The 27575-nt window shown below is 41.4% G+C and overlaps 1 protein-coding gene across 8 annotated transcripts in view; it reads right to left on the bottom strand.

The window, feature by feature from the left end:
• Agtpbp1 (ATP/GTP binding carboxypeptidase 1) overlaps positions 1-27575 on the bottom strand; it is a 161390-nt gene that overhangs the window by 33364 nt on the left and 100451 nt on the right. For 6 of the 8 annotated variants that reach the window (XR_009379236.1, XM_059262783.1, XM_059262788.1 and 3 more), the window contains 4 exons: positions 26735-26864; positions 17536-17667; positions 14032-14208; positions 10816-10976 (listed from right to left, as the gene is read on the bottom strand). Coding sequence is in view for 7 of the 8 variants with exons in the window: in XM_059262783.1 (XP_059118766.1) it covers positions 10816-10976; positions 14032-14208; positions 17536-17667; positions 26735-26864 (600 nt within the window). In the remaining variant the exon portion in view is untranslated. Of the gene's footprint in view, positions 1-4829; positions 5294-10815; positions 10977-14031; positions 14209-17535; positions 17668-26734; positions 26865-27575 lie in introns of those variants that run through there. The other 2 variants (XM_059262787.1, XM_059262789.1) reach the window with 2 other exon arrangements.

The raw sequence follows: 27575 nt of genomic DNA, 5'->3' as shown, positions 1-27575 counted from the left end.
AGAAACGGTAGTCTTTAGTGGCACTGCAAGTGTCCACACACAGCACATCATTGGGCAGAAAGAAAGTGGATTCTCTCAATGGTTACTTCAAGGATTTCATCAACACACACATTTTGAAGATTTATTTTAAAGTTCTATTTTAATCCCTGTAAGTCAGGCAACAGATAATTCCAACAGGCTGTGTGAGAAACTGTGGCACCTAACTGCCTCCTGGAGGAATGAGTTAAAACCATTGAAATCTAGAGTGATTCACTGCTGTGAAATAGTCACAGCCACAGCCTGACAATGTCCACAGATCCAGAATGAAAATCAAATAGTCAACCTCCAGACTAACTATTTCCCACTGAGAGAATAAGATGTTTGTTTAAAGCACCAAGTGCACTTATGCACTTCTTTATGTAGTGTGTGAGGGATGAAAACAACTCTTCCATTACTGCTTTCCAGTGGTGGGAATTTGCACACTCACATCACGGAAACACTGCAGGACAGTAAGCTGTGACCAACCAACCTACATTTCATACATATGTTTGCTAACAGGCCACTTCTAAAAAACCATTTCTGATAGGTGAAGCAACTAAAAGCTATAAAACTAGACAAAAGAGAAAATAATCTGTTCAAATGAGGAGAAGCACAGGGCCAACTGGCCCTGGAGATGAGAGAACCCACAGCTGAGCATGAAATTCCAGGCCAACACACTGGAGCAGAGAAGGAAAGCAAGTGGATCCTACAGTTGCAATTCTGAGAGGAGAGTAAATCCTGTCTGAAAAAGCACTTTCTTCCTCCAGTGAGCTTTATTTACCCTTTTAAAAGAAGTGTGTTTGTGTGTGTGTGTGTGTGTGTGTGTGTGTGTGTGTGTGTGTGTGTGTGTGTGTGTTGGGGGGGTGGGGACTGCAAGCTATCTTACTCTAACACACAACAGATTTTCTCTTAGAAGTTCAGAGCTTTCTTGCCCAGTAGCAGTGGCACACACCTTTAGTCCCAGCACTTGGGAGGCAGAGACAGGTAGATCTCTGAATTCAAGGCCAGCCTGGTCTACAGAACAAATTCCAGGATGGTTAAGGCTACAGAGAGAAACCTTGTCTTGAAACAAACCAATAAACAAAAAATAAGTTCAGAGCTTACACTTTATACCAAAGTCCAGATAAGATGCTGACTGGCTTGGAAAATGAATAAGACTTAACAGACCCAACATTTACAAGGACAATTCCCAATTTTTACTATGAAATTTAAATACATAGTTAAAAATTTCATAGCTAGGTCTTTATGGGTAGAAAGATTGTAAAAAAAAATTGTTTTTGAAATGACTGTTCCTATCTTTCTTGCTTTTGAAATATAATAATCCATTCACCCTTGACCTCAGTGCTTTAGACACTCCTAAAAGTTTCAGGTGAGTCTTAAGAGGCTGAGACACGAATGAAGCGAAGTGAAGAGAACAGGCAACCTCTTGGCACATACTTGCTTAGTCCTTGCTGCAGACTGATAGTCGGAAAGGAGCACAGCAATGCTAGCAGACAGGCTGCTAGAGGGCAGATAACAGGGCAGCTTCAAGGGGATGAGGCGCAGAGGCAGAAGCAGTGCTTCCCAAGAGGGAGCAAGGCGACAGACACCCCCATCCCCCCATGCAAGCAGCAGTGCTGAAGAGACCTGGAGCCAGCAGATGTAGCTCACTAGCTACTGGGAGAGCAGAGGCTGGACCAGGTTGGTTGCAAGGAGCAGGGTCAGAATAAGGATTGATTGTGTGTGTAAAGGTGGGCACCAAAGTTCACTAACTGGAAATCAAACACAGGTCTACAGGCCAGTCTTCTTAAAGCTGTACACCAGTGAGAAGACAGAACAAGAGAGGGCCAGAATAAGGACAGCAAGGACTTGGGAGCCTCAGACCAGGAGGGCAAGCTCCAGGGAAGTACACCAAGAGATGGGCAGGGCTGCACCAGGAGCTGCTTCCCTCCTGGCAAGTCTTGGCTCACTCAGTTTGATATGAATAAACCAAACCTGGTTTGTTCACCAAGAACTCTGTTCATGGTGTCACCTGTTCTTGTAAAGAGAATGGAGAGAGAGGGAAATGAAGCCACTCCTCTTAGTCCACACCTGTAGCTCACCATGATCATTCAGACTCTCGTCTCTCCAGATCCTGAGAATACTTTGCTGTTAGGCTCACCCTGAGACAGGGCCACCAGCACCAGCACTACAACACTATCAAAACTGAAAGGAGACAAGGGAGCCCGCCAGGGACGGCATGCAGAGATGAGAGCACAGAGATGTCTATGAACCAGGCTTAAGGAAGCACATGCCCCAGCCCTCACAACATAATTCATACTACCATTTCACTAGCTGCCTCTGCTGCTCTCAACTGGGGAGAAAACTCTGACTCTTCCATTGTAGTTTGCTCTCTCTCCTCCCTGTTGCTGCTCAGTACAGAGCATGTGGTCCTTGTGTCTCTAAAATAAAATGCTGATAAAGGTGTTTTAGGTTCCCAGCTCTCTATCTGTGCATGCCCTCCCTATTTTTAATATGCATTCTCATACACTCCAAATGCAAACATGTAACTTCACCAAAATCCTCTTGTACATGCATGGAGTGGCTGGAGACATTACATGGCTATCTCATCTGAACCACAAATACTGCACATTGAAACGTCACTGTTTTCTCCACTAAATCTGTTCCTCTTCTGTATTCTCATATCCATTCACTCAGGAAGTCACACAACAAAATTCTCCAGAAGAAAGCTAGCCTTAATCTCCAGACTATGCCACACCCTACCTGTTCTTTGACAAGCCTTGACCACACTTGTTTTCTCTGCACAAGATGGACTTCCCATTTTCTTCTCCCAGTGGCTCATGTTTTTTTCAAAAGGACAACTTGACCTTGTCCTCAGTTCTCCTAAACACCTTGGGATGAGTTCCCTCTCTCCACACTTCCTTTGCACCCTACACAGGCACTCCATCCGATCACCACTTGCAGCTGAAGCCACCCATTTCCATGCCTGTTTTCTCAATACTAAGCCAAAGATTAGGTGTAGCTGAAAGTTTTTCTGAAAAAGGGAAATGCTGTGGAATAACTCTTTTGTATACTGGTTTAATAAAATGCTGACCCATCAGTAGCCAGGCAGGAAGTATAGGCAGGATAAGCAGACAAGGAGAATGCTGGAAGAGGAGGAAAGCTGAGTCAGGAGACGCCAGCCTGCCATCCGGGGATCATCATGTAATGGCACACAGGTAAAGCCACGGAACACATGGTGACATACAGATTAACAGAAATGGGCTGAGTTTAAATGTAAGAACTAGTCAGTGGTAGGCCTGAGCTAATGGCTGAGCAGTTTTAATTAATATAAGCATCTATGTGTTTACTTGGGTCTGAACGGCTGCAGGAGCGGGCAGGACACAGGAATTTTATAGAGCATGAGACTCTTAATCTCAGGGACCTGGGTTTGAGCCCCACGTTGGGCGCCATTTGTAGCTGAAAGTTTTTCTGTGTCCTGCCTGGTCTGCAACCACTCAGACCCAAGTAAACACATAGAGGCTTATATTAATTAAAATGGCTTGGCCATTAGCTCAGGCCTACCACTGACTAGCTCTTACACTTAAACTCAGCCCATTTCTGTTAATCTGTATGTCACCATGTGTTCCGTGGCTTTACCTGTGTGCCATTACATGCTGCTCCCTGGATGGCAGACTGGCGTCTCCTGACTCAGCCTTCCTCTTCCCATAATTTTCCTTGTGTGCTTATTCCGCCTATACTTCCTGCCTGGTTACTGGCCAATCAGCGTTTTATTAAACCAGTGTACAAAAGCATTATTCCACAGTAGTCAGGAACTGTGACTTACCCATCTAAACACCTCCTGTGGCCCCAGAAAGGTCTAGCAGCACTTTTCAGATACTTTAATAAATGTTTGCCATATACTTTATGAATGTTAAGAATGTGATGTCAAAATCCTACCTACCACAGCCCTCCCCTTCTCAGACACCAACAGGCACTCTACTGAAACCTGTTGATTCGCTTCCTAACAGGCTTCTAGGTGCCAGGGTTTCTTATTTGGACAAGTGAGTTTACATTAAAGGTGATATTTACCACTGGCTATTCCTCCTGTTCCCCACTCCATTTGCTACTTCCTGCCTGGGAATCAGAGCTCAGCTGCAGGTTTGTGTTGTAGTGGTACCTACTTGCACCGTGAGGACCCTGACTCCTCTCTGCAGAGCCCCACTCTACTCACTGTCTCTGGTGATGAGGCCTAGACTAAAGCTCACTGCACTGTGTCTGTCCACCTGCCATGGCCTTCAACTCTTCTACTCAATATTCCCAACAATCCATCTCTATTCCCACTGGGCCTACTTCTAAGACCTTTCAGTAAGTGAAGTTGCTGACAAGATCATCAAAGCTCATATCACCCCCTCACACTATTTTACTTTAGTGGGAAAGATTTAAGGCACAAGGCCAACCACACCAATTTGTTTTTGTCCATTGAATTCTAGTGTATGTTCTGTGCACTTTACAACTTAGGAATTCACATATATTACCTAAAATACACACAACCACCTTCCTCTTCATAGGAAATGTATGTGTGTCACTCTGAAATGACTATGACATACTTACAAGCATGTGCAAGCACACACAGAGGAGGTCAGCTGAGCTACTGTACAATGCAGCTACCCAAAGGACATCTATTTAGAAAAAGAGAGAGAAAAAGAAAGAAAAAAAGGAAGGAAGAAAGAAGGAAAGAAAGGGAGAAAGAAAGCCACTAAGCTCCAGCTATGAACCAAAAGCCAATCCTCAGAGAAGAGAGCCAGATGGTCAGTAACCCAGGTTACCCATCATGCACAGAGCCACAACACTTCAAGCAGCACCATCTGGGATTTTACTTGTACACTCAGAGAATAACAGCTACAACAAAGACCGTGGGGTTTCTAGGAGACCTTCTGTAGGAACCATCACATGATGACACTCAGCAGTTCTGGGCTACAGTTGTACAGTATGATCTAGCTCCAACTGTTATCAGCAAAACACTAGCATCTCTGTGACAACCAAGCATGAAGGAAATTCAGAATGGGCAGATGACCTGGGGACCCCAAAAGCCCCTGGAGTAGTAGGTTGAGAGGAAGAGGTGCACACAGCGGAGTCCACACTCATGGCTTATTGCAGTGAAAGGATACAGAGCAAAGTCGGCAAGGGAAAGTGCGGGGCAAAGTCCAGTGGGAAGCAGGGCAAAGAAGGCAGCTGCCAGGGGCGGGTGTCATCAGAGCGCCAGCAATTTCAAAGGACTGCAGGGGAAAGCCGGAGTTCAGAGCTGCCATGTTTCCTGAAAAAAGGGAGTTGCAGAGAGGTGACCTCAACATTCGACAGTTTTCCTAGAGGCATTTGACAAACTGTTAAATAACAATGCAAGAGGCTAAGCAGCTCCAAGAGCAACTCAGACAGACACAAAAGCCAGAGGAGTGAGCGCCTTGGCCGTTCTGTGATGCCAGTGAGAGGAGGGGTCCTGGGTGGGCCTTCCACTGTGAAGGGAGAGGAGGGGTGAACCAGGCTAAATTTCACACATTTTTTTTAACATTAGCTCAAGCCAGCTCAGCAGCTCACTGGGTTGGGGAACCAAGCCCTACTCCTTGGAGCTCAGTCAAGGACAAAGGAATCCTCTCATCTTTACATGACACCCAGCTGGCATCTGAGTAAATTGCCAGACATGCTAAGAAACACAACTAAAGAAAAACCAATAGAAACAGCTCTAGTGTGTTAGTTACCACATGGGAACACTAAAATAACTGTGATCCCAACAAAAGGAACAAAATGAGAAAATGTAGTAACTGGAATACTCTACTTCCAGCAGACACACAGACACACACACACACACACACACACACACACACACACCCCAGTTTGAGAGCACACTATAGCACCCTAACCTGCAGCAGAAGCAGAGAAGCCCAGCTGGGGGCTGGCGCATACTCCACTTCCAGCACTCAGAAGCTAAAGCAGCAGGACCGTCAAGTTTGAGTCCAGCCTGGGCTACAGAAAGAGACCTCTCAACAAAGAGGAAAGACCAGCAGTGGGGTGGGGACCAATGAAGAGTTAAAAAGTAAATCTTCATCAATAATGACTGACTAAAGCAGTTATAAGCACAATATGGCTTAAAGTATGAACAGTTCAATTAAATACAAGATAAAAGTATGAAAAGTAGGAAGATCATAACATTAATGTGTCCTAAGGTCTCTGCATTTGCTGTCTATGAGGAAGCAGACTTTGTAATTTATATTGTGCACTAATAAACCAAGGGTCCATTATGCACTGATAAACCTCTAGGTACCAATGAAAGAATAACAAAAGAAAAAGAACAAGCTTATGCAGAGACAAAAGTGGAATAACAAAAAATTCACCTCCAAGACAAGGTTAAAAAAAAAAAAAAACATTAAATAACATAGAACACCAGATGTAAAAAACAAAAACTAAAACTCTTCAATTTTATCAGTAATTCACTAAATGAAAACAGAATGAATATACCATTATATGAAGACAAGAGACCAGGTTATAAAGCATACAGTTATATTATGCCCACAAATTCATATCCTAAGTAAGAACACAGAAGAGCTGAGACTCAGGACTATGTCTGTGCTGCTGATGGAGGGGTGAGGTGGCTGTGCCAACTAGGAAGAACACTTCCATTAAGAGCCTGAACTAGACACTTCATGGCCACTGAAATGGCACAACTCAAAAGTGCTATGTACCTATGATACAACCTGAAAACATATAAAGCACTGAGCAGCTCCAGCATGAGTCCTGTTGATTATTAACTGCATTAGAAACAATTCAATTTTCTAAGGTCTGGGCTCTACATATGAAAACAGATGAAAAACAGATAATCACGCTTCTGAACATCTCTCATTATAGCACACACATACCTTTGAAGTGTTAGTGATTGTTATATGTTTTAAAACATATAAAAAGCCATGATCATCATTATAGGGAAAAAATTTTTTTCCTTTGATACTTTTTCTTTTGTTTTTTGGTTTTTGTTTTTTTTTTTTTTAGCACTAAGGTCCATTGGACCCAAATTAGTGTATTTCACATTGCTAATTTTGTTTGTTTATGTTTAGTTGTTATTTCTTTACCAAGCCTCACCTATTCTATGCCAAGTCCTAGTCTAAAACTCTAAAACTTATCAACATGTCCAAATAACTCTATGAGGGGGTCCCTGCAGGTGTCATCCAGGGAAGCAAATATCACAAAGAGATAAGAATGAAAACCTGGTGCAGATTGACTTCATCAACCTGGACCAGATGTTGGAGAATCTAATGTCAGGTAGTTCATTGTCAGCATGTTTAAAACACAGCACAATTTGGAAAGAGGTTTCCAGGCAACATCAGTCCAATCAGTCCAATTCCAGGTACACAATAAAGCATACAATCTGTGTGTGTGCACGTGTGTGTGATGTGTATGTGTGCAAATATGCATGCAGGTATGTGTCACGAGCCTTCCTCTACTGCTCTCCACTGTAGTTTTGAGACAGAGGTGCAAGCTCACTGACAGAGCTAGGCTGAATGGCTAGACAAGCCTCCTCTCTCTGTGGCCCATGCTGGGATTATGGACACACACTGCCAAGCCTGGTTTTTATGTGAGTGCTGGGGATCTGAACTCAGGACTCAGCCTTGCATAGAAAGCACTTTACCAACTGAGAATCTCCCCAGCCTGGGTTTTTAATGATCATTTTTAATAGATTTTTCTGTATGCTTTTATAACTAGTATGTTACCTCACAAATGTATTGATTCTTCCAACATCCAGCAGCTCCCTCAAATAATCTTTTCTGTGTCTTCTACCCTTACCACAAGGCAGCTCCAATACTTTCCACCAGAACTTGTAACTGACACTTTAACCTAAGGGCTCATCAACAGACCATAATCAGCCAGGAAACAGAAACACTGCTAGGCACTGACATCACAAGAATTGTTTTCCCAAGAGGCATTGGAAAGGAAAGGAAGGCAGAACAAGGGAGATCAAATATGCAGAGGGTCAGAAGTAAGGACGGCAATGCCGATTCTCACTGTTACTCAAGTGAGCTAGAAATTTTGAAACAAGGTTATATCTATGCTGCAGATTAGATTCAAAGGTAATTCTGAGGGTATTTGGATTGTCTGGGATGTACACATGTATATATGGGTACCCGGGTATATAATTACCTGAATACAGAGACTGGCCTAAGATAACTTAAGAACAGGGATGGCAAAGAAGCAATAAATAAAACTAGCACTACACATTGATATAAATACTACTTTAACCCACAAATCATCAGATCAGCCTGGAAACAGTGGCTAATTCTAACCGCAGGAAAAACTATGCACAAAGATAGGCCTGAGGTCCCCTGCTCCAGAGGGGAAAAGGGCCATGGAACAACATGGACACACATAAACATACAAAAGTGCTGTGAGGGGGAACAGGGCGATTCTGAGCACCAAGATAAACTAATGGTAGTTGTAATTAAAGTGAACTAAATTTTAAATTATAAGCCCAACACACAATACATCTAAAAATGAATAAATTAAAAGTTTGATGAGAAAGAAGACATGGGCATAGTTGTAAAGTAATTCCAATGAAAAAACTTCTTAATTACTCACAGGGAAAAGCTACATTTGCAATGGGAAACTTCAGCAAACCATCTTAACAGGTGACTAGAGGGATGGTTCTAAGCAAAGGGAGAAAGCTAAGTTACACAACACACCAGGATGCCACAAGAAGAAGTCAGTGTCTGCGATACTCCTGCCTACTATGTATGACCTAAGTACAGCATGAGATGGAGGCGAATTCAGACTGAGGACTTGCAAACCACAGAAGCATTAGGAGACAAAAGCCAAGGGGAAAAGTCAAAAGTTTGGGCAAAACTAATCTGAGACAGAGAGAGAAGAATGGTAGCCTGGGAAAGAAGTAGCTGAGTTTTAACAGAAGAAAAAGGGTGAAAATACACTGCAAAATCAGCCCATCCTAACTGCAGACTGCTAGAGAGAACACCCCATCTCAACTGCAGACTGCTAGAGAAAACACCCCATCTCAACTGCAGACTGCTAGAGAATATACCCCATCTCAACGGCAGACTGCTAGAGAAAACACCCCATCTCAACTGCAGACTGCTAGAGAATATACCCCATCTCAACTGCAGACTGCTAGAGAAAATATCCCATCTCAACTGCAGACTGCTAGAGAAAACACCCCATCTCAACTGCAGACTGCTAGAGAAAATACCCCATCTCAACTGCAGACTGCTAGAGAAAACACCCATCTCAACTGCAGACTGCTAGAGAATATACCCCATCTCAACTGCAGACTGCTAGAGAATATACCCCATCTCAACTGCAGACTGCTAGAGAATATACCCCATCTCAACTGCAGACTGCTAGAGAAAACACCCCATCTCAACTGCAGACTGCTAGAGAAAACACCCCATCTCAACTGCAGACTGTTGGATGTTTTTATACACATAGTGGTGAGAATCAGATATGCTCCACCTGTTCTTATGCTACATTCTCTCAAGAGAGTCTGATACAGTATGAACTCCACATGATACAAAATCAAAAACAACAACAACAAAAAGTTATACTGAAATACATTTTGAAATGTTAAATGTATGATATGGCAGTACTTATCAGTATAATTCTTCTGAACAGACACTTTTCAAAATATATATTTCTTCCTTTTGAAAGAATGAGTCTGTTGGAGGGAAGGGAAAATGGTGATCATCTGTGTAGATCACTAATAACCAAAGCTGGTCCTCGGAACTATCTGAGGCGAGCATCCTCCTTCCATGGACAGTGGTAACAGTGTGAGTTCAAGTAAGTGTCTGACTTCAGGGAAAGCTGACCACTTTTCACGTTTTTTATTAGCACTGTGTGTGGGCATGCATGAGAACTGAGGAGTAGTCAAGACTCTGTGTCCACCTTACCTGGGCTCTGGGAACTGAACTCAGGTCATCAGGCTTGCATGGCAAATGCTTTACCCACAGAGTCATCCCACCTGCCCAAGAACACCATGGTCAACTCTGCATTTGCTTCCACTGTGGTTTAGCCAGTACTTTAAAGAACAATGGCTGCCATTGATCACTGTCTAATTACCACATCCACAAAGAGCCCAGTTCCTGTCTCACTTCACTTGAAACTGCTGTGCTGATTCACATAATAACAGTGCACTGACAAGCTAACACAGTGACAACTGGTACCCAGTAACAGAAGTCATCAAGGTTCTAGAGAACGGGACTATTCTTACCCCCCAACACATACCACAGAACAGAAGGCTGAAGTCTGACACTATGACTAAGAATATTAACACTCAACTGTCTACACTTATAAATGGTTCAAATGTCATGTACAATGAATTTTAAAAGAAAATATTATTTTAAGAAACATTTGACAGAAATAAATTGTCAAATGTATGCTTAATTCAGCTGTTTCCAACATATAATCAGGTTACCAAACAGCCATCTGACATATGTAAACATCAATAAAATGAAATCTTTTGAAATATAAAACATGACTCCAAGTCTTAATTTAGATATGATCTAAATGCAGTATTTCTCCACTGCTTGTTTTTGAGTTAAAAGTGAAGTGTTACAGTTATAAAAGCAACATTCAAAACAGAAGGCTCTTTCATTGCATTCTTATTCAAACATTAACAATATAAGAATCAATCATTATAGTTAGAAACAAGTATTAGACATGTAACTCTAACCATATTAACTGTAAATGTGCTCTTGACTATCAAGATGGCCATGCTCGACCAACAACTATTCATTCATATGAGGTCTTACTAGCAGATAACACATAGGGAAAAAAAGAATGGCCTACCTAGTTACTTTACAGCTTGATTCAATTAAGTCATTTTCAAAGTCAAGCATGTTGGAGGGCAGATTATATTCCAATGGAGAAGTCAGTCTTTTCAAACGCAATAAACCAACACAAAATTTTGCTCCCATTTCTTCCAATTCTCGAGTCCCAATCTGTAAACCCTAGAAATAAACACACAGACTCTCAGAACCTTTGCTCTCCTTTGGCTGCAACTCATTCCAGTCATATCCAAAGAATTTTTAACTACATTGCTGTGGAAGTAGGACATTACACTGTGAAGTTGTAGGGATATGAAATTATTCTAGATCATAAAGGAAACTGCTCTAAAGTACGGCACCTTATTGTTTTCTTTGGTGTTGTTTGATAGACAGGGTCTTGCCATGTGCTGCAAATTTGCCTCTTCCTTCCCCTACCCCCCAACCCCACATACTAGGATTACTGGATTGCTACAGTATCTGGCTCTAAAAGAACATCCTAAAACATGGACTCAGTTCTGCCTTCTGAGGGACTGTCAACCCAGAACTTTGTAATGAAACACCCACTCCCACTGACCATGATGACAATCTGAGGTAACAGAATAAATGAACAGGGAATTTCTGACTAACATTGCTCTTGCTCATGTGTGAAGCTGTATTCCAACAAAGTCTTCCTAACACTCCTTGTGAGCCATGGCTCTGACTGTCAAAGCGTTATACACTTCTGTGTTGTTCGCCAGTTGTTATAATAAAACCCAGATCCTGATACTGGGGTGAAAGCTGAAAGACCAAAGAAGCAGAGCAAGTCACAGCCACCACCTCTGACCTCACCGACTCCTCAGCCTGAAAGAGCTCCAGCCGAAAGGGCTTCTAGCTGAAAGGGACACTACTACTGAAAAGCCTTTGTTCCTGTCTCCTCACGCCTTATATACTTTTCTCCGCCCTGCCATATTACTTCCTGGGATTAAAGGGGTGTGTGCTTCCCACGCAAAGACATGAGATCTCAAGTGTTGGGATTAAAGGTGTGTGCCACCACTGTCTGGCTCTGTTTCTCTCCTAGACTGAGTCAATCTCATGTAGTCCAGGGTGACTTAAACTCACAGAGATCTATGTGGATCTCTGCCTCCTGAATGCTAGGATTAAAGGTGTGTGCCACCACTGCCTGGCTCTATGTTAATCTAGTGGCTTGCTCTGTCCTCTGATCTTCAGCCAAAGTTTATTAGGGTACACAATATATCACCACACTTCTGAATATTACCTTATAGATACTTGTACAGTGTCTAAGTTGGTAAAAAGAAATGAAAGTACCTAAATAAGAGAGAATGAATTCAACAAAAGTAGTAAATCATTTCCTATGTTCCATGTCAAATGAGAGTGCCTATTTCAATTTTTCAACTCCATCAAAAAGAAAATTACACATGGTTCCCATCACCTTCTTTAACGGCTTCCCAAGTATAGGGTTATCAAACATTAAACGTCACCATATAAAACGACAAATATTGATTGCAAACTATATTGCTTATCATTTATTTTCCAGATACAAAATGAACCTCCAGAACGACTGAAGACCTTACAGCATTGAAAGCTGCAGGTGTGGGTGAGAGCAGACCCTAGCAAGGATGAACTGTAAGCTGACTCTTCAGTAAGCAGCCACAGGAACCCACTGCGTGTGGAAAGCAGGCACAGCTAGCAGAGCAGCACGTTCGTTACCAGTGAGCCATCTGTCCTCCTGACCCACACATCAAACATTTTAAAAACCTAGCTTAGAAAAAAACATTTCTCTCCATAGGGTTTTAAATCAATGAGAATTCTATTAACTAAATCACATAAAAAAGAGAAATGGAAACTTACTTGGTATTCAATTTATTTTTTAAAAGTTTACATGTTTATACATTGAAAAACAAATGGGTCTGGTGGGATGACTCATCCAGTAAAGGCATTTGCCACCAGCTGACCACCTAAGTTCAATTACAAAGACCTACTTGGTAGTAGAAGAAAACTAACTTCCAGATTGTCCTCTGCCCTCCACATCACTCACACACTCATACACACACACACACACATACACACATACACACATACAACCATGTACATACATGCACAAAAAGTCACACACTCAAAAAATCTAAATATAACTAGTTACTAATGTACTTATTTTAAATTCATAAAAAATACTTAATATTGAATCCACTAAATTGCTGGTAATTTTTTATGATAATGTGGTTTTTGTATAGCTCCTTATGAATTATTAATCAAATGTATGATCCATTGTGCCAATGTGCTTTCCTTAAAATTATGGATATGAATAGAGTTAAATAACTAAAATTTCTTAAAGATTCCTAAGCAAGTGATTTAGTTTACAGAAACTAAAAGCAACAAAAAGGAGGGTCAGGAAGACAGTTCAGTGGGTAAAAGTGAGTTATCTTCAAGCACAAAGACCTGAGTTCAAATCCCACCAAAGCTGTGTGCCTGGGGCAGGTGAGAGGAGCAGGTGAGGTGGGCTCTAGGAACTCACTGGCTGGCCAGCCAAGGGCAAGTTTCTAGTGCTTGAATGGGAAGGTTTGTGTGCTTGTCAGTGAGATCCTGTGTCAGGAGAATAAAGTGGATAGTAATAGAGCAGCAGTTCTCAACCTGGAGGTCGAAGAACCCTTCCACAGGGTTCGCCTAAGATCATTGGAGAACACAGAGATTTACATTACTTAACAGCAGCCACATTACAATTATGAAGTAGCAATGAATAATTTACAGTTGGGGGTCACCACAACATGAAGAACTGTGTTAAAGGGCCTCACCATTAGGAAGGTTGAGAACCACTGAGTTAGAGGAAGACATCCCACATCTTCTTCTGGCATCCATGCATATACATACCCACATACATGCACCCCTTACTCTCACCCAGAAACTCACTGTCAAAACTGTGCCACTCGATCCCATCACTAAATGTTACACATCTAGCTCAGTAAGACAAATGTACATTTAACAAATACTTGAAAAGCATGAGAGCATATATGAAGGGAAGCATCAACTCTTTACATCTAAACACCTGTGGCAGGAGAGCTAGCTCTGTGGTTGAGAGTGCTTACTGCTCTTGCAGAGGACCAGTGCTCAGTCCCCAGTACTCACATGGCACAGCTGACACTGCCTGGAACTTCAGCTCCAGAGCCTATGGCATGGCACTCATGAGCACATGCCCACACAGACACAAAAGTTTAAATACAGGTACACATCTTCAACTGCTTACTTTGTATCTCCCCTGATCGCAGCCACATAGAGTGCTCTCCATGGTATAGCTCCTTTGAACTCCTATTTCCCGCCACACTACAACCCGAGCTGTGGACTCTTTGGATTTTTCCACCACAAAACTACAGCTGCTCATGCAGAATGCTGGAGCAATGTGGCTCAGTATCTTAGGCAGAGTCTGTAAAAATAAAATTGTAACCCAGAGGTTATACTTCAAACGCTGCTTTGTTCTTAAGTATCTGTGCCCCTCCCCGTCACTCAGCCTTAACTTTCCTGCTGTTCCCAATGGTAACCAGTGAGGAAACACATTCATGGTAGCGAGCAATGTACAAAGTATACATTTAAAAGCATTGACAACAAACACAGTTAAAAATATACAGAAAGGGACTTGAGAGATGGCGTTACAGTCAAGAGCACTTGCTGCTTGTGCAGAGGACTTGAGTTCAGTTCCTAAAACCCACATTGGTTATTGTCTGTAACTGAAGCTCCAGGGGATCTGACACTCTCTTTTGGCTCCTCTGGGCACCCACATGTATGTGTGAAAAATCGCACACAGACACACACGCACATAGACATACACAAGTAAGTATTAAGTAAATAAAATATGAAAAAAATGCTTAAAATTTAAAAACAAAATCGCCCAGAAAAGGTCAACTGATTTTTTGTTTTCTTTTGTTTTGTTTTTGTTTTTGTTTTGTTTTTCGATACAGGGTTTCTCTGTGTAGCTTTGGAGCCTGTCCTGGATCTCGCTCTGTACACTAGGCTGGCCTCGAACTCACAGAGATCTGCCTGCCTCTGCCTCCCGAGTGCTGGGACTAAAGACATGTGCCACCACTGCCTGGGTTAACTGATTTAACACTAAAAGTCAATAACCTCAAGACTTAAAAAAAAAAAAAGAAAAAGAAAAAGAAAAGCCCAACCAATGAAATCATAATCTAAGTAGTACCAATACTTTTTTAAACTTAAAATTATTCTCAAGTTCACCTGAAAATGTAAACATGTGAGCAAACTCTGAAAAATCATCACAGACCAAAAAAAAAGGCTATGTCTGAAGAAACAATCTCACACATGTCACTGTGGCCTGTATGTCTAAAGTAATCCAGATGGGGATAATAATGCAGGAAATACACTGAGGGTTCAGAAACAAAATCAAAAGCATTAATGTTACTACTAGAAAGAACCAATCATCACGAACATTGGCTCAGCTGTTGTCAGTGAGAATGACCTGAAGTCACTCTTCACCAATTAAATTAAACATGAAAGCAACTTTAAAAAGTCAATGGGCTGAGGATGTGGTTTAGAAGTCCAGCACCTGTTCAGCATGCAGAAGCCCCTGCATTCTAAGCACAGTGCCATCATAAAAAGAAAAAAAAAGAAAGAAAAAAAAAAGCAACAAGTACCAGTTTTAAATTACTATACACCAGAAAAAAAAATTAGAAAATGTTTGTAATACATATAAAGCATTCCTATTTTTTTTTTTTTTCTTTTCAAGACAGGGTTTCTCTGTGTAGCTTTGCGCCTTTCCTGGAACTCGCTTTGGAGACCAGGCTGGCCTCGAACTCACAAAGATCCGCCTGCCTCTGCCTCCCGAGTGCTGGGATTAAAGGCGTGCGCCACCACCGCCCGGCCGAGCATTCCTATTTTTAAAATAGTAATAATTAGATGGATATTACAAAAGCTAGAAATGTAAGAAAGGTGTATTCCCAAAAGATAGTGTAATGTGCAAACATGAAAGCCTCAACCTCACTTCCAACTGTCACTATGCAAATTAAAATAACCAGGCACTGCTTTCCCATCTCTGAGTTCCACTGATACAGTTCATCAGTGTGGCCTAATCTAACAGAACTCTGAACCACCTAAAGGCTGTGCCTGTTCAATGCTGACACATTAAACAATGCGGATTCTGCAGCTCTCCTTCAGAGTGTTGTAGGCTCTGCTTCTCTTGGACTAATTTCCTTGTGCTGCCTTCTTTTCCAGAATACTTAATCCTGAGAACCTTCCGGTGGCTGGAGATGGCTCAGCAGCTAAGAGCACTTACTTGTTCTTTCAGGGAACCTGGGTTCAGTTCCCAGCACACACATGGCAGGTCACAATTGTCTGTAACTCAGTTTCAGTGTTTCTGATGCCCTCTTCCGGCCTCTGCAAGCACTGCACACGTATGATGCAGACACATATGCAGGCAAAACATCCACACATAAAATCAATCTTTTAAAAATATTTTTTAAAAGCTTATTGCCTAGTAGCTTCATGGAAATGGTTGTTCATGAGGCAGATATTGGTTACCTTCAGTGTCTAACACAGTCCTACTTCACTTTCACACTTATTGATAGTTAGGAGGGAAGATACATTTTGATATGCAATGGTTTTTAGAATGATCATAAAACTCATAGCAATTTCTCATGAAAAAATTAGTAATTTCCTATAGGATATCAATGACCTACTGAGAAGTGGCAGATATGTGAGGGAAAAGTTCTTAATTCCAACTGCAATTAGATCCAGAAGTATTTGGGGATAAAACTAATAAAATATCACATCTATGTAGAGAAATTTTATTAAGAAAATAAAGACTCAATCAAATAGACAAGCAATGTTCATGGATACAAATGCTCTTAAGTAATTTTCTCAAACTTAATTTAGATTCAACACTATTCTGATTCAAATCTCAAAGTTAATCTACAAATGAATATCTTAGAATTCACAAGGAATAAACAGACGAACAAAAAAAAAAACAAAAACCCACAAACAACAAAAAACTCAGCCAACAAAGGTTTTAAAGGAATAAGAAAACTTGTCAGAATTCAGCATTACTAAAATAATGAGGCACACAGACAAAGAAACTGGAATGCCTGCAATGACTGAGATCCTTCTAGCACACACACAAGCACAGAATATACATGTATCAACACTACTGTTTTGTAAATAAATTGTGCTGACACAACTGATATCCACGGACAAAATAAGATTGCACCTTATGGTAGTCTGAATGTAATTGGCCCCCATAATCTCATAGGAAGTGGCACTATTAGGAGGTGTGGCTTTGTTGTAGTAGGTATAGCCTTGTTGGAGGAAGTATGTCACTGTAGGAGAGGGCTTTGAGGTTACCTATGCTCAGGATACCACCCAGTGTCTCAGTTGACTTCCTGTTGCCTGCAAGATGTAAGATTCTCAGCTACCTCTCCAGTACCATATCTGCCTGCATGATGCCATGCTCCCCACCATGATGATAAATTAAATGTTTTCCTTTATAAGAGTTGCCATGATTATGGTGTCTCTTCACAGTAATAAAAACCCTAACTAAGACACATCTCCATACTAAATACAAAAATAAATTCCCAATGGATAGCAAAGATCAATATGAAAGCAAACCTAAAAACAAAAAAAAAAACTTTAAAACCAAAGTAGTAAGATGCAAACATCAAATCTGATCAATTCATGTATACTGAATTTTCTTATAGCTTACATGCATTTGAAATTCAAATATTCATGAACTGTCTGTAATAATTACCCTGTATCCCATGTCTTCCACAACATCACAGGAAGCTGCATTGTCATGGGTATGCCACACTGTCTCTTTGATGCTGCAGCCATACATAAACACATTCTTTTTCCGAGAATGGCCATGGTAATCACAATACACCTTAAAAAGATCATATGTTTTAACAATTAAAGCCTTACCCTTGACTGTAAGCTCTGGCTTTATACAGTTTCATTCCATGTACAAAATCATTTTTCCTAGAAACAGTTTTGGGGTTATTGCGTTCAGAGTTGTAAAAGAATGCTTTATTATGATTTTTACTTTAGTAACTTTAGGATGAATTAAAACTAAACTGTTGCCAAACTAAAATTTTTAATCTTCAGACACATATATTGCCAAATAAATGCAGATAATACCAAGCCACTCAATAGCTCTGTCTTCTTTGGTCTTTTAATTTAGAAAAAAAAAATCATCATTTCATTAGAAATAAATCCAGCTTTGTTAAAGATTTATAATTAATGTTTGAATTGCTAAATCCTTAAAGATCTCACATCAAACTGAAAATTCCACTATTTCTTCCTTATCTCCTACTCAACACTTTTTTTTTTTTTTTTTTTTTTTGGTTTTTCGAGAAAAGGTCTCTCTGTGTAACAGCCCTGGCTATCCAGGAATCTATTACCACTTATCTAATTTAAAAGAACATGAAAATGCTTTCATGAGAAAAAATTCACAAAACTTTTAAAGTCTTAAGAGGATCATTTCTAAAATGAAAAAAATAACATGTTAATTTTTCTCTTTCCCAATGCAAGATTAGTTAATTTAGACACTGATTTAAAGAAAGGAACACTGTAGCCAGACCTGGTGATACATGCATTTAATCCCAGCACTCAGGAGGCAGAGAGAGGCCAGCCTGGTCTACAGAGTGAGTTCCAGGAGAGCCAGAGCTACAGAAAGAAACCCTGTCCCCACTCCCTTAAAAAAAGAAAGAAAAGAAACACTGCAATCAAAACCTGGTGGCTGGTGAGGACAGACCCGTGCACGAGGCCCAAGGCAGCCCCACCGTGCCCTGCTGTGTTTGCAGGTGTACCCTGAGGCACATGTTTCACAGCTACAGTCAGGAACATACATGTACTGCCATGAAATCTGGAAGATGTACACTGTTACCTTTGTGCTGGTCATACAACAAGTTAATGTCTAAAGCACATGAGTCATTATTACTAATATTCATAAAGAGAAAGTAAAAGGTTTATACAAATTATAAACAACAAGAATAAATTATTGACACTATAATCATTATAAAGATAACAGAAAAAAGATTTTTAAATTAACACCTAGCTTTTATAATCAGAAAATAACATATAAGGTACTAAGTCACAGGATTCTAGAAAGTTGTGACTAGAGGCTACCTATCTGTGAGCCCAGGAGAGACAGAAACTGCAGCCCAAAGAGAAGCCTCTGGAAATCTACATAGTAAGTGAGAGAAAGGGTTCTGGAAAAAAGCAGAACGGGAAAAATGAGAAGTAGCAAGAGAAACACAGCAGAACAACAGTCCCTAGTGGCTGAGGTGTAGAAGAGGCCTCCAAATGAAAGCCTGGCAGTCCTGCCCGCAGGGTAAACCCATGGGCCTCAAGGCTCAAATACAGTCATGGGTTTTGGTGAGATGGTAATTCCTTTGGCAAATGGGTCCCTAGTGGCTAGAAATCCCATTTTGTCACAATATGAGATTCATAGGGTAGCAGCCAACAGCCATCCTGAGGTGCCACCTTGAGACCAAACGTGATTTTAAAATGGAGCTCCCCTTGGACCCGAGACGAGCCACCAAGCACAAGTGAGGAAGCAGAGAACACGGTGGACAGAAGGAGGGCGCGCCTAGGGGAAGGAGGGGACAGGCAGAGAGTTTGCGAAAAACGGGCCGCCAGGTGCAGAAGGACAGACAGCAGCGCCTTCAGTGGCCAGATGTGCATCTTCTCAACTGAGAAAACCAAAGTTTGGTAGTTCTGAGGCCTGCAGGTACAGCCAAGGGTCCGCTGTTCACTGCTATAGAGCTGGAGAAGTCCAGGCCGTACTTCCAGGCCACAGCACAGGCCTCAGTAGTGTGATGAGTACTCGGGAGGTCTTCAAAGTCTGAACCCAGGCCCTCCGTCTGCATTGACCTCAGTGCTGGAACTGCTTCACACACTCCCAAGGCATTTAGGAGACACTCCTGAGCTAAAACAATAGCCATCCAAGAAAGTAGGATCTGGAAGCCTTAGGAGGGTGACAGTCTTCTCGCCCATAGGAAGCAAAGCTAAAAATGGCAGCAGCGGCCCCTAGTTTACCAACAAGGAATGCCCCCCCAGTGAGGACAGCTCTGGGGGACAGCGGACACTTGTCCAATACAGACTCAACAGCAGCATAAACCACAGGAGAGATAAAAATGTGCAGTTCAACTCCCGTTTCTAGGCATACAACTGGCACTCTCCAGTCCTCAAGGGCCCAGACAGAAGCGGCTCCAGCAGCAGGTCTTTTTATTCCTGTGATCTTTCTTTTCTCCTCTTGTAACCCCTGCTCCCTCTATCTACACATGTGACAGGAGGCATTTACTTCTGGGGCTCTTCTCTTCTGCTGTGTGCTGCCTCTTCCACCCTTTCCACAGTCCACAGCACTGACCTCAACTTTTTAAAACTCTTGTATTTTTTATTTCCTTCTTACACTTACCTACTTTTGATTTTTAATTTTCTTGTAATTGAGAAGTCTCCTCCCTTTTTCATTTATCTTTCTAATCTCTTACTATTTTTTAATCTCTGGACCTTTCTTCTCTTTGCTTCTCTTTGCTAACCTGTCTCCTTCCATGATCTCATTCATTTACTATGTCCACACTTATCCTAGATAATCTGTAACTTAGAGAACACATCACATCCATCCTCAGGTTTATGGCATCTCATGTATTAGTGGGCTGCCACTGACATCAAAAGTGTCACTGGAGCCTGCACCCACCAATGCTACTAAGATGGCAGTAGGCTTTCTTCCTGTTGAGACTGGGGATTGGGGCTTCAAGAGTAAGATGCTCAATAAAAGGATTCTCCATAGCCGGGCGGTGGTGGCACACGCCTTTTAATCCCAGCACTCGGGAGGCAGAGCCAGGCAGATCTCTGTGAGTTCGAGGCCAGCCTGGGCTACTGAGTGAGTTCCAGGAAAGGCGCAACACTACACAGAGAAACCCTGTTTCGGGGGGGCGGGGGGGGGGGAAGGATTCCCCACAAGCCAGAAGACACAGCCAACTCAGCAGATACTCAAAGTGCAATAGAGAAACCCAAGAACAAGAAAATGCTTGGCAACATGACTTCTTGAAAAGATTACAGATCCTACACTTCTGAGTTCAAAGACACTTGGAATATGTAGAACACGAGATAAAGATTTCAAGATGCTGGTAAGGGGAACACAGACATAAAAGAGGGCATTGACAAGCAGGCAAGTTCAGTCCATTCCCTGGAGAGGAGTGTCAGCTGCACCAAGAGTCAGCCAAACCACTGAGAAAACCAGCATGAGAAAGTCAGCAAAATTTGAGATTTAAGGGGAAAATGCTATGTTAAAAATGAAAAACTCAGTGATTCAAATAAAAGTCACCAAAAACTTGACCAACATAAGAAAGAGTATGGAGACTGGAGGACAAGGCTGACAAAATACTATGTTCAAGCCTCAATAAGGAAAAAATCAGTATGAGCTCACCACCTCAAAACTGTGAGACATGATCAAGAGACCAAATTGAAGCCTCCAGGGGACAGAAGGAGCTGACCTAAGACTAAAGGCATAAAGAGTCTTTTCAATGGGATTAGAACAGAGAATTTCCAAACCTCAAGGAATCAACATTCAAAAACAAGAGGCATTTGGAATCCCAAACATACATGAACAAAGAACTTCCCCAATACTTATTGTAGTCAAGACACTGAAAATACAATGCAACAAAGCAATCTTAAGAGCTGTAAGGAAAAAGCATCAACTCACCTTCACAGGCAGAAACAGCCTGTTTATCATCAGCAATCCCCACGATACATTGAAAACCCTGAGTAACTGCCAACCAACCTCTATCTAGCAAAGCTATCTTTTCAAAACTGAAGGGTAAACAAGAACGTTTCATGACAAGCACAAACTAAAGCAGTTCATAACTACCAAAGTAACATAAGAGAACACCACACGGGGGAAGAAGAAAGAGTCACAATCATGACAACACAGGAAAGAGAACATTTAATGACAGAAGAGATGAAGGAGGGCTAGGAAGGAGTCATTTCTAACACGGTAGCAAACCAGCAAACTTCAGATACCAGAAGGAGAGAGCATACAGAAAAATATTAATGCAAACAATCAGGGAAAGAGACAACAAAATTAGAGCAACTGATAAAATCTCTCACTAACAACCTTCAATGTAAACGGCCTCAGCCCACCAATACAGACGGAGAGCAGCTGGCAGGGTTAAAAAAGATGAAAGGCAGACATTACTACAGATTCCAATGAAACACGGAGAATCAATCATAGTCAAGCTAGAAAATCTAGAAGAAATGGATAAATTCCTAGACACATGTGACCTAACAAAATCAAATAAAGACGATTTAAACAGAACTACAACAATGCAGATTGGAGCAGTAATAAAAAAAAAAAAAAAAAAAAAAAAACCTTCCAAAACAGAGAGGCAGGATGAGAGTAGAAAGCCATCCTCACCGTAGCACCGAAACTGGATACAGACATCACACTTGGAGGCCAATTTCCCAGATTAACACACTTGCAAAATTAATCCCTAAAATCCTTACAAAACAAATTCAAGAACATGTTACCATCAGTCACCATGACTGAGCTGCTCCAGCTCAGTGAAGTCACATAGCACATAAATGACTTGAGGGCAGAAATTACAAAGCCTCCAGCAGGTTGAACACCCCTTCACAAGAATCCTAAAGAAACTAGGAATTATCAATACCAGTAGGCTGTATAAAACAAACCTACAATCAATATTATACTAAATAGGAAAAAACTGAGAGCATTTCCCCAAACTTTGAACAAGGCAAGGGTGCCCACTCAACTCTATTCAACAAAGTGCTCAGAGACATGGCTAAAACAATAAAGCAAGAGAAAGAAAAGGCATACAAGTAGGAAAAAGAAGTCAAATTACTCCTATTAGAGAAGAAAAAAAAAGTTCTCCTGTACTATACTTAGAAGAACCTAAGACTACTAGAACATTCTTACAACCTTTTAACAGTCATCATACAAAACCAACATAGCAAGTCAGTAGCTTCTCCAGGTTTCAATAATTAATTTGCCAAGAAAATAAATAGGAAACTATCTCATTCATAGAAACTTCAAAAGTAAATAAATAAATAAATAAATAAATAAATAAATAAATAAATAAATAAATAAATGCCTAGGAATAAGCCTGATTATTCCTAGGAAAGATTAGGAGGTATGGCTTGTTGAAGGAGATGTGCCACTAGGCTTTGAGGTTTCAAAGGCCTTCATCATTCCCAGTTAGCTTCCTCTGCCTCATGGTTGTGTCTCAAGACATGATCTCTCAACCACTGCTCCAGTGCCACGTCTGCCTGCTGCCATGCTCTCCACTAGGGTCATGAACTCTAACCCTCTGGAACTTTAAGCCCCAAATAAACTGTCTTCTAAAACTGGTCTGGATCGTGATGTTTTATCATAGCAATAGAAAAGTAACCAAAACAACAGCCTTCTTAACAATGATCTAGAGAATCTGGGTTTCCACATTTCTAGAAAGACAAATCTGCATCTGACACCTGGCACAGAATTCATCAAAACAGATTAAAGGCCTGAATGAGACCTGAAACTTTCAAAGTGGTAAAAGAAAGCACTTCAAGAAGCAGGTGTAGGCAAGGTTATTCTGAAAAGGACTCATAGTACAGGAAATAATTCCAACTAGCAAACGGGATTACATAAAATTAAAGTGTCTGCATGAAGAAGGAGACAGCCTTCATAAAAGGAAAAAGCTGGGTTGGAGAGAAAGCTCAAGAGCACTAGTTGCTCTTCTGAGAGGGTCTGGGCTCAATCCCCAGCACCCATGCTGGGCTGCTCACAACCACCTGTAAATCTAGCTCCAAGGAACCCAGGCCTCTTCAGACCTGCTCAGGCACCTGAACAGGTGTCATATGTTCATACAAACATATAACTTCTTTTTTTATTTGTTCAAGTTTTTAAAATTATTTTATTTAATGTATATAGATGTTTTACCTGCCTGTACATATATACACCAAGTGTGGGCCTGGTGCCTGCAAAGGCCAGAAGATGTTGGATGCCCTGAAACTGGAGTTACAGATCATTTTGAGCAGCCATGTGGGTTCTGGGACTCGAACTGGATCCTCTGGAAGAGCAGCCAATGCTCTTAAACAGTGAGCCATGTCTCCAGCCCTGAATCTTGTTTTCGTTTTTTTTGTGTGTGTGGAGAGTAGGGTGGGGGGAGGAATCTTTGTCAACTACACATAAGAAGATTAGTATCTAAACACTATAAAGAATTTTTAACTGAGAAGCTTTTGTAGAGCAAAGGACATGGTCAATAAGACCAAACGACAGCCTACAGAATGGGAAAAGATCTTCACCAACCCCACATTTGACAGAGGGCTGATCTCCAAAATATATAAAGAATTCAAAAAGCTAGACATCAAAATACTGAACAATCCAATTAAAACTGGGCTACAGAGCTTAACAGAGAATTCTCAACAGAAGAATCTCAAATGGCTGAAAGACATTTAAGGAATTGCTCAACATCCTTAGTCATCAGAGAAATGCAAATCAAAATGACTCTGAGATACCATCTTAACACCTGTCAGAATGGCTAAGACCAAAAACACTGAAGACAGCTTATGTTGGAGAGGATGTGGGGCAAGGGAAACACTCCTCCACTGTTGGTGGGAATGCAAACTTGTACAGCCACTCTGGAAATCATTATGATGGTTTCTCAGAAAGTTGGAAATAATTCTTCCTCAAGACCCAGTTATACCACTCTTGGGCATATACCCAAGGAATGCTCAATCTTACCATAAGGACACATGTTCAACGATGTTCATATCAGCATTATTTGTAATAGCAAGAACCTGGAAACAACCTAGATGCCCCTCAACTGAAGAATGGATAAAGAAAATGTGGCACATATACACAATGGAGTACTACTCAGCAGTAAAAAACAATGACATCAAGAAATTTGCAGGCAAATGGATGGATCTAGAAAATGTCATCTTGAGTGAGGTAACCCAGACTCAGAAGGACAAACAGTATGTACCCACTCATAAGTGGACACTACATGGGAGGGAAGGGATGGCCAGACTGCAACCCACAACTCCAGAGAGGCTAGCTAACAGGAAAAGACCCTAGGAGGGACACATGGATGACCCTGTGAAGGAGAAGTGGATGAGATCTACATGAGTAGACTGGGTGTGTGTGTGGGGGGGGGGGGTGGTGGCAGAGGGCGAGGAATGGGGGATGAGAACATAGGGAAATGGGAGGGTCAAGCTGGAACAGGGACAGAGTGGGAGGGCAGGGAGGAAGATACAATGATAGATGAGAACATCATGGGAATAGGAAGAGGGAGGGTGCTGGGGTGGCTCTCAGAAATCCACAAGGTTGACCCCACCTTGGTCTGCTGGCAGTGGTCCAGAGGGTGCCTGGACCAGTCTATTCTGGTGACCAGCCTAGCAAATAACCTAGCTGTCATCATAGAGCCTTTGTCCAGTGACAGATGGAGGCAGATGCAGAGTTCCATGGCCAGGCACCAGGCTGAGTTCCGGGAATCCAGTTGATGAGAGAGAGGAGAGATATTGCAGGCGAGGGACATCGAGATCATGATGGGAGGACGTGCAGAGATGATGGACCACACTAGTGGAAGCCCATGAACTGTGGACTGGTGGCTGTGGAGCCCCCATGGGACTGGACTAGGCCCTCTGGACACGGAAGATGGTTGTTTGGCTCGAACTGTTTGGGAGGCACCCAGGCAGGGGGATCGGGATCTGTCCCTGGTGCATGGGCAGGCTTCTGGGAATCCGGTGACTGTGGTGTGACACTTTGCACAGCCTTGGTGCAGTGGGAAGGAGCTTGGACCTGCCTAGGCTCAGTGAGCTGGGCTCTGCTGAGTCCCCATGGGAGACCTCGATTTGGGGGACACGGGGATGCGAGGTAGCTTGGGAAAGAGAGCTGGGGGGGTGGGAGGAGGGAGGAGGGGGGTCTGTGGATAGCATGAGGAGAGAGTAGAAAATTTCTTAATAAAGAAAAATAAAATAAAATAAAAATAAATACACAAAAAAATAAAATAAAATAATTTTTAAAAAATTAAACACTGAAAAATAAAATCACCCACTCAGTAAATGGTATAATAAACCAAAAAGACACTTCTCAAAAGGAGAAATACAAATGGCTAATAAATGCTTGAAAAGGTGTCTGGGGACCCACAAAGTAGAGGGAGAGAACCAATTCCTACAAGTTGCCCTTTGACCTCCACACCTGCACTGTGGACAGGAATGCTAACCCTCACACACGGAAAACAAACAAACAAATGTAATTTTTTAAAAAAAGTACTTGGCATCCTTAGTCACCAGAGAAATGTAAATTAAAACTTCTCTGAGATTTTTATCTCATGCCAACCAGAGTAGCTATCATTAAAAAACAAGTAACAAACGCTGACAGGGAAGGAGGGAGGGAAGAAGAACCCCATTCACTGTTCAGAAATATAAGCATCTGCAATAGCTATGGAAATCAGTATGGGCATTCCTCAAAAAACTAAAAACAGAGATACTGTATAATCCAGCCCTACTACTCTAAATCAATATTCTTGGATGAGAATTTTAATGCATCTGTAGAAACAGATGCAACTGGAAATCATTACATTAAGTGCAATCAACTAAACACAGAAAAACAAATTCTGGTATACATGGAACCTAGGTTTAACTGTGTGTGTAGAAGTATGATTAATATATATGCACGTATGCAGGTCACAATTTAGAGGGAGATGGAACACAGGTAATAAGAGACAGCAGAAAAGAGGACCCACTGAGGGAAGTACTGGAACTTGCTGAAGGTGGGAAGTGAGGACAGGGAAGGCCTCGGGGAGGGAACAAAGGAGAAGAAGGTATAATAATAACACAGAGGTCTGAAGATGTAGCTTTGCATGCTAATCTAAAAACATAACTTAAAAATAAACTGTCATTAATCAATAAATACATCTGCATGTACAAGGCAAACGAATACAGCCACGTACCAGAGGCAAGCGCTTCACTGCAGCCAGATACTGGAGCAGTCCCTTTGCATGGTAAATCGTAGGGTGTAAATCTGGGTTTGGACTTTGCCACTGTCTGTTCAAATCCTCTCCACTTAAAGAGCAGCGGTGACTACACACACCAACAAAGACAGGAAATACAAGTGCCACAGACCGTCAATAACTTATTCCAGTAAGTATTCAAGGAAATGCAGATAGCACCCAACTGAACATACATAGTATTCATTAAGTAAGCACACATCCATCATTACTATGTGTAAAATCTTATGTCACATTTATGTAACAATGATGATTTCAAATTTAAAATAAGCTTTTTTAAGTTACAAAAAGATAAAATTGTCAATTCTAGGCTTTTCTTCTGTACTTTATAAAATGTATTAATGGACACATTCTCTATTGATTAACTAGTGATCATTCGCTATCCTAATTCTATATGCTGAATGCATTAGTTGTCTTGTACAGTGCTATCTGAGCCCTCCATCTGAGAAAGGCAAATATATGGAAATTATGTAGTCTTTAAACATGTAAATACACTTCCATCTGTTCATAAGAGCTATGTACTAATGTCTTCAAGCACAATACAATCTACAGTTACACTATTAACAAAAGAAGCAAAAATGATGTATTAAAGACCCTTCTCATAATTGACATAGCCTCCTAAAACAATTCAAGAAAGCTTTTATGAAATTACATTCTCATGGAATCATAACACTAACACACGCATTTAAAAGTTTATCTTTGATGAATTACTCACCAAAACTTGCTTCTAGAAAAAAGCAAATCATCAAATCCGTTTTCTGAATTAACTTGAACACTATTAGTT

Source organism: Peromyscus eremicus, chromosome 5 (assembly GCF_949786415.1).
Source record: "Peromyscus eremicus chromosome 5, PerEre_H2_v1, whole genome shotgun sequence".
NCBI lineage: Eukaryota > Metazoa > Chordata > Mammalia > Rodentia > Cricetidae > Peromyscus > Peromyscus eremicus.
Note: the sequence above shows the minus strand (reverse complement) of the source record. Positions and strands in the feature narration are given on the sequence as shown.